General features: G+C 41.6%; 1 protein-coding gene across 1 annotated transcript; it reads right to left on the bottom strand.

The window, feature by feature from the left end:
- Positions 1-6171: 6171 nt before the first annotated feature.
- Positions 6172-7567, bottom strand: LOC147454667 (uncharacterized). The gene is made up of 2 exons (XM_086517399.1): positions 7155-7567; positions 6172-6495 (listed from the first exon to the last, which is right to left on the bottom strand). Exons 1-2 carry the CDS (start codon positions 7449-7451, stop codon positions 6271-6273), a joined length of 522 nt encoding a protein of 173 aa, XP_086373525.1. The 5' UTR covers positions 7452-7567; the 3' UTR covers positions 6172-6270.
- Between the last annotated feature and the right edge of the window lie 607 nt (positions 7568-8174).

Raw genomic sequence — 8174 nt, 5'->3', positions numbered from 1 at the left:
AGAAAGATTGAGAGATATTTGCCAAAATCCCCCCCCCCCCCCCCCCCATCTTTCTCATTCTTCCCCTCCTTCATAGATGCTCACTTTTACTCATTCAATTTCCCTTAAAAGATTCTGCCAAGCTCACAGATAGCTTAAGCTTTCTCAACTCTTGTTATCCTTCTTTGATCTAGGCTAGTAGTGAGTTAGTGTTGTCCACAAGTCCACCCACTTGGTCATAATCTTTGCATTGAGAATGCAACAGTTATTGACCACTCGGGATAGATTCATATCCATGTTAAGTAGTTTCCCCTTTCCACTTGGCAAGTGTGAAGTCATCCTTGCATCTTCCTCGCCTGACCACATGTGAGGCATTGAAGGATCAACTTGTGCCAAATACTCTGATATGTAAACAAATACCTCTTGAGCGATCCACCCTTCGGTCATACATGCCTCTGGTTGAGACCGTAGCCACACAAAATCTTTGAGAGTCTTTAAAAACCTCTCTAAGAAGAACATCCATTGTGCGTACACTACTCCACATATAGCTATCTCCTCCACTACGTGAACGGTGAATTTGACTAAGAAGGACCGATCGAGGAAATGCATCTTCAATGGCACACACAGTTTTCATTGCAAGTGTTTGAGCAGCAGGGATAGCATCTATTTCGATTTCCTTGGATCTCACAAATCTAAAAGAAAACACACAAGTATACACTAAGTGCTAGTTAAAATTATTGTGTACATAAAAAAGGTGTAGTGTTGGTCTGACAATCCTCCTCGCACACGTTGCGCTCATGAGCTATTAACTCATCACACATGTCAAACATGTGCTCATCATCTGTCTTAAAGTGCGACGGAGACGCCATAGGAGCTGCCTACGTAGAGACAACGGGAGGATCACCATGCGGTGCACCCAAATTGCCCAGTCTCTCTTGCCTCTGCTGTTCGGCATTGCGCGGCGTCGGTGCACCACCGCCAAACATAGACCAATGGGGGACCTCCTCAAGCGACGGGTGAGTCATGCTATCATCTCTTCGAGTGCTTTTTCACGGATGCCAAAGCCCTTCGTTCTCCACGTGCTCCAAAGCAATGCGCCTCAAGCGAGGGATGAGGGATTACCCTCTTGCACTTGGTGCAAGAATAAGAAAGTTTTTCCTTGAGCCAATGATCGCGCTCAGGGCCTCCAGGGGGACCACTATCATCCTAGTCGATGTCCTGCACACGTGAAATGTTGTTTATTTCGTCATGTGTCCTAAAAAATAAATAGTTTAAAAAACACTTAATATCATTAGAAAAATTACATATAGTTAAAGTCAAAGGGAATAAATGACAATGAGTGCTAAAATTAGTTTTAACTAAAAGAGAACTTAAAAAATTCAATTAATAAACATTTAAAAGTACTACAAAATAAAGTATCCATAAAAAATTAAAAATCTTCATTAAAAAACTCAAAAGGCTAAAAAATGAAATAATGTATAGCTAAGGGTAGAGGGGGTGGTTTGTATCCCCCTCCCCGCCTTGCAACCTCGGATTCACATGTATCCATTTGAAATGACCGGCCGCGGTAATATAAGCAACAATTGATGCGGTAATGGACGCGGTCATTAACGTGGTAATATCCGTGGTAATAATCGGCGCCTAAAATAGGCAAGAGGCAGAGTATGACGCGTTTTTGCTGCATACTCTGTGTTCTTGCTCTACACCATCGCTCCTAAGCTTCCCCCCCCCCCCCCTCCCCTCCTCCACCCCCCCTCTCCCTTCCCTCTCTCTCCTTCTCCAAGCTTCCCGAGTTTCATCGAAGGGGGTTTCGTCCAAGTTTCGTCAAAGGGGGTCTTCCGCCATCATCTTTGGAACCTCAACTGTGTTACAAAGAAAGAGGTAAACACAAAACAAAGCACATCTCCCCTCTTTCCCTTTTGTTTTCTACTACACACACATATACACACATACACACACACACACGCATAAATTAAAAAACATAGAGAAAATAGAGAATCCATAACATACCTCGTTCATTTGGAAATGGTTGCTTTGCTAAGCTTCATTGAAAATGGTTGCTTTGCTAGGCTTGTTTGGAAATGATTGCTTTGCTCGGCTTGTTTGGATAGAATGTTAGATAGAAATAGAGAGAGAGAGAGAGAGAGAGAGAGAGAGAGAGAGAAAGAGAGAGAGAGAGAGAGAGAGAGGTAATATACACGGAAAAGAGAGGAATAGAGAGAGGTAGGGAAAGAGGGAGAGAGAGAGAGAGAGAGAGAGAGAGAGAGAGAGAGAGAGAGATAGGGAAAGAGAGAAAGTAAATAGAGAGAGAGAGTGCTTGCTTTACATGGAGGCGCAGGCATGACTCCGGGATGGAGCTTCCGCTTCGTAGTTCAACTGCATGACCGAGAGGGAGAGAGAGAGAAAGAGACTCAATGAGAGAAATGGGGTTACTTATTGCATTACATTAGAATTGTACTGTTACGATTGATTGATCACTTAGACGTTGAATTTAGGTGCAACCAACACAAAATGATGACATATATATGTGTGTACATATATATTTGTTTATACATGTATGTAGGCACTAAGTACGGGAGCATAGCACCCGAAGGTTACATGTTTTTTCTTGGGTATAGTCCTTTTTTAATCGTGGTGTTGCGGTCATTGATCCACTAATGCATGGATTACCGCAATGTACCTTTGGTTTTACCATGGTTGAGACTGGGGTGATATCTAAAGAGATGCACTTGACCTTTGGTACTACTAGCCTCTACTTAGGTCTACTAGTATGTGTATGTATCTACGTGTTTGTGTGCTAATATATTTGTGTACGTATTTATAGATGAGTGAGTAGGGTGGAAAGCTTAATTTTATATTGCTCTTTGTAATATAGATGTCAGACAAGAGACCAACTGGTGAGGAGCAGCCAGCTCGCTCTTCTTTTGGTTGGTTCACATCCCAGGTGGGCTCCCACCTGGGGTGGACATCGCCTCTAGTGGACCCGAGTCTTGAGTCGGTGAGAACAAGAAAAGAAATAAAGAATGTTTCTAAGTTTTTAACCCTAAACCATTAGTGTCATAGGTTTATTTTTGTTATTTTCAGGCATGGCCATCCTACACCTACTCTTCTCAGGTTTCTCCACCTGTCGTAGATCCAGACCTACAGCGGGCTATCTCTTTATCAGAGCAGTACCTCTGTTTGATGGAGGATTTGTTTGGCCGCTACACTCCACAACAGCTTGCAACCTACGGTATTTCTCTCTCATTTCTCTGCAGACTACACCATGGGGGAGTCAGGGAGGGACTCCTTACCTACAGAGCCTCGCACCGACGGCACCTCCCTCTACTCTCCCTTCCTATCATCCTACTCCCCTTGCATCACATGGTCCTACTCCCCTTGCATCGTAGGGTCCCACTCTCATGGAATCACAGGGTCCTAAGCCACTCCATTCCACTCCTGCTTTGCTAGAACATCGTTGATGGACTTCCTCTAGCACCGCGCATCGACGCTTGTCTCAGGGTAGCGCCGAGCGCCGTGAGAGATGAAGCGGTGGCGCATCTTGTGGTTTTGCATGTTTTGGTAGTGTCGGGGGAACGGAGTCCCCACTTTAAGAGCGTGCCGCCCTTGACGCAGAGGGCGGGATTACTGACGCACCCGTGCCAGACACGCATGGACACTACTACACGGTTAAATATGGCTAGGAGGTGGACTCCGGCATAGCATAGGAAAGGACATTTCGACGCCATCTAAAAATTCTTATACATTCGTATAAGAACTGTTCTATAAAGTTTAGAGACCAACTGCCCGATCATGCACGGTACATTGAGGACGCTCTGTTATCTAGATTTTCAAACGTCCCGATCAACGTTTTTCACAACAATGGTTGGAGGGCTACATAAAGACATTTCTAAAAAATAAGCAGTCCAGTGTGCGGCGCGCAGCATCCAACCAGGTCAGAGATCTAGACAGGAGTTACCGCGGTGGCAACATGGGAGACGCAGAGTGGGAGTGGACAATTTAAGAGAAGAGTAATCAAGCTACGGACGGGCTCATCATACAGACAACAACACGAGGCTCGCGCAAGACAAACTCCCATGCTCTATGGCTCAGGAGGCAAGGGAGCTTGGAAGGATAAACATGTAAGATTAATTGAATTATAACGTGGATCAGTGATTATAAAGATTGTAATTGATGATTTGATATTGTTATTGCTAACTTAGGAAAATATCACTCTCTCTCGACCAACCAGAGAGATGGTCAAGTATCGAAAGCGACATACAAAATTTGATACTTGGCGATGGTTGTTTGAAAACAACCACATCTTTCGCGAGCAATGCACTACAAGCGGTAAGTTTAAACAAGTAATTTTGTATCAATTGTTTTGAGCTATTGATAATTGTTTAATTTGGTTTGGGTTTATGTAGAGTCAAAGTGATCCAACATACGTGTCTCTAGATGACGACAAGATAGAGGAGAATTAGATAGAAAAATGTTTTGTCCAAACTTTTGTAAAGTTCCAATGTGGCACAATGTATATATAACTATTTACTTTTTATTGTAACTTTTTTAAATAGTTGAACTTCTGCATTTTAAATTGTCAAGGTAAAGTAAATCAATTTCAATTCTTTAGTATTTTTTATACTCTTTCAAAAAACAATTGATGTTTCATTGTTTTATGCAGGTAGAAAATAAAAGTGCTCATTTGGGCCACCCAACTAAATGAGCACCTTTATTTTTGAATTAGCGTATAGCGACAATAAGTGCGGTAATAAACGCGATAATAGGCGCGGTAATAGCAGCTATTACCGCAACTATTATCGTGCTTATTGCTGAGAAACCACTACCACGTCCATAGCCGTGATTATTGCCGCTCCCGTAAATTTTTCTCTCTCCTTTTTCCTTTGTTTTTTCGCGGCAATGCTAGCGGTTATAGACAACTCCTCTTATAGTGGAAGCTTAAAATAATCATGACAAGGTATAGATATTGATTACTTTTTCAAGAATAAAAAGGAAAAAAACGTTTCGTAAAAAAAACACTATCAAACCTTATGTTTAACTTTTGATTTTCCGCCATTTTTATCTTTTGCCGCAAAATTCATTTTATTACCATGAAGCTTGAAATAATCATGACAAGATAAAGATCTTGATTACTTTTGCACAAAATCTCACAAAGATATACATACTAAGATATAACTTCATTTACATGTGTTTTTATACTTAATTTAAAGTTGTACCAAAATATTTATCAAAAAGGACTTTTATTAAAGTGCTCGACTGAGTTGGATATCCTTAGAGCTGGACCCAAAAGAGACTCAAAAATCCCCTAATGGTGCATGCAAATTGTTAGAGTCCGCTATTTTAAGCAAATTTGGAGGGCCATGAATTGTCGCGAGTGTTTGAGAATGATCTTGTAATTGTTAACTTCATGGAGTTCGTTCAAGAAAACAGGGAATTGACTGTTTCCATTGATAAAAGGAAGGACTCGAACAAGTAGTATAAGGCCATCAACTTTGTACTCACGGGTTAGAGAAGACCATAATATAGCTTGTTGTTTGCCTCCTTGTGAGGCTTGGTAGCTTATCCCAAGCTTGAGGTTACTTTGTACATTTATTTTGGAGATAACAGTACATCCGCTCACTACTGTGAGTTTGGGGGGGGGGAAATATTGGTTAGTGCGTGTTTTGGGGTATGTCATGAGTACTAAGCACCATAATTTCGGTATGTGGACACTTTGGATCATCTATGCATGTGCATATGTGGTCACTCCCTCACTAATCCTCTCTATGTAATGCCTAGAGATCCAACAATGATAATAAGAGATGTCCATAAATGACCAGTGTATATGGCATCGTGCTTCGTGAAATATATCATTTCTCCCCTTTATGACGCTCTCCTTTACACTAGTGTGATACCATACGCTGATCTATAGGGATACCTCGGCTACTAGTAGTTGATGTAAAAAGGGCTTAATTTTCAATGCATCCTTGTAAGCTTATATAGTTGGATAGAAAGACTTTTATATATCCTTTACTACCCTAATAACACAATATTTACTATGTATATGAGCCTGAGGCTGAAAATATTGTGAGAAGCTTACATTACACCTTAGAATAGTTTTAAACTTGCATATATAAGTAATTTAGATGAATTACAAAAAGTTCTTTAATTTAAAAGTAACCACAAGCACAAAGTACAATAAGTATGCAAGAATGAAAGGATCAATAATAAGATCTCTAGCTATGAATGAGCTACTGCAAGAATAGTTGAAGCTTAGCCATAGCCTTTTGTCCTCTAACCAAAAAATGGAGGCTAGATATGGGCAATAATTCCATTGACATCCTCAAATCTGGGTTCTCCATCAATTGAGAATGTGAGCCAATATTTTTCGAGGCGGTAGAATTCATACATTTGAGACGCAAGCATAGCTGCCTCTATATGCTTGGGCAACTTGGTTGCTCTGAGTGCATCCTCTCTTGACTTCCAAATGCATGTTGCAAAGCATTCCCTTCTCTCATTGAGTGAGCCATACCAATACTGCAATTTTGAACAGAGAAATTGTTAGCTAGATTCTACAAAGTTTGTTAGTATCACAATTTTCCTTTTTTTTTAAATTTGGGAAATACTTCCACCAACAAAATAGATTATGGATGTTAGAGTGTGTTAGTCAAATGGTCATCAAAAAGATGAGAGCGTGCACTGTTTGTTTCATCACGTGTATGTACATCTTTTGGTCTTTAAGTCACATGTTTGTTACAAGTCTCTCAAAAACATGTATTGTGAGTTGATAGAACTATGTGCGAACCGTCTAACACTTGACCTGTTGGCGCCCACGGATGTACTTTGTCACCTCGGAGGGGAACCTCGCAAAGGAGTTGTGCGATTTGCCAAATAAAGATGTAACACTTGAATTCAAGATTGTAGCTAGGAACTGATAGTAGATGGATCTCTCTCTCTCTCTCTCTCTCTCTCTCTCTCTCTATATGTATATATATATATATATATATATATATATATATCTTCCTAGTTTGCGCTCTAGGCGAAGTTATGCTCATCTTCATCGTTGGTTGAGGGGTTGCAGTTCGTAGCCACACCAAGAGAATAAACCCACGAGATTTGAACCCAAGACGTGAGCAGCCCAATCGCAAACGAAACTGAAATGAAAAGGAGGGAGAGGGAGACGGAAAGAAGCTTACCATGAGCAGGCCGCCGCTGTGCTTAGCCTCTTCATGAGCATTGGCGTCAGCAGCGTACAGCGCCTTTGAGTCTGCTCCTTCTCGCCGTTTGGAGCGGAAGACCACCATGTAGAATCTCATGTCCTGCGCAGCCTCGCACCCTCTAGTCATGAGCCTGTTGCTCACTAGCCTCCACTCGAAGCACTCCACCAGCGGCGTGTCCAACGGATTCGAACTCACCTCCTGTGATGGCTCCATCACGGAAAATGCTTCTTCCGGCTTCTCATGCGCCGCCTCCAGCCCCATCGACTCCACCATGTTCTCTCTCTCTCGCGCGCACACGCACACGCGCACACACAGATTATACACCACACAAACGCTCACTCTCTCTCCTTCCCCCCCCTCTCTCTCTCTCTCTCTCTCTCGGCCTCTTCATATTCGTCGTCCACCCTCCCTAATTATATGCGCTGCTGTCGCAAGACGTGGGTCGTCGTAACTTTGTCCTTCGTTTTAGCATTGCTTCTCCTCGTGCAATGAATCTGGTCGTATTCCAATATTCTTTTCCCCCCACGTGATAAAACTAAAGTGCTTCATTAATTTCAATGAAGCCAAATGAATTCTTGTACTTCTTTAGTAATTTGTGGTTGTGTCATTTCAACATTCAACAATACAATACATCCTTGAATGGAGAGAGAGAGAGAGAAAGAGAGAGCCTATGTTTCGTTTTTTCCAAAGCCTTTTACATCATTTTTTTACTCAGTACTATGTTTAATACATTGCGATTGTGATGTCCTGATTAGGTCTCTCCAATCTTGGAAAAGTAAAAAGTTTTTCTAAACATATTAAGTATGTAAGTGAAAGGTGAGTTTAGGCAAAGAAAAGACATAGGAAAGTGGAAAGTCAAAAATAAAGGTGGAAAATCAAAAGATCTTTTGTATTTATATAAAGAGGTGTTCTACTTTTTTTTTTTCGACACACCATAGGGTCCACGGGGAGAGGTGCTTATCCCTTTCAAATATTAGCCATGTTACATGGTCAGGC

Source organism: Adiantum capillus-veneris, chromosome 7, assembly GCF_014529385.1.
Source record: "Adiantum capillus-veneris isolate H3 chromosome 7, ASM1452938v2, whole genome shotgun sequence".
NCBI classification, from domain to species: domain Eukaryota; kingdom Viridiplantae; phylum Streptophyta; class Polypodiopsida; order Polypodiales; family Pteridaceae; genus Adiantum; species Adiantum capillus-veneris.
The sequence above is the reverse complement of the archived record's forward strand: the minus strand, read 5'-3'. Positions and strand labels throughout refer to the sequence as shown.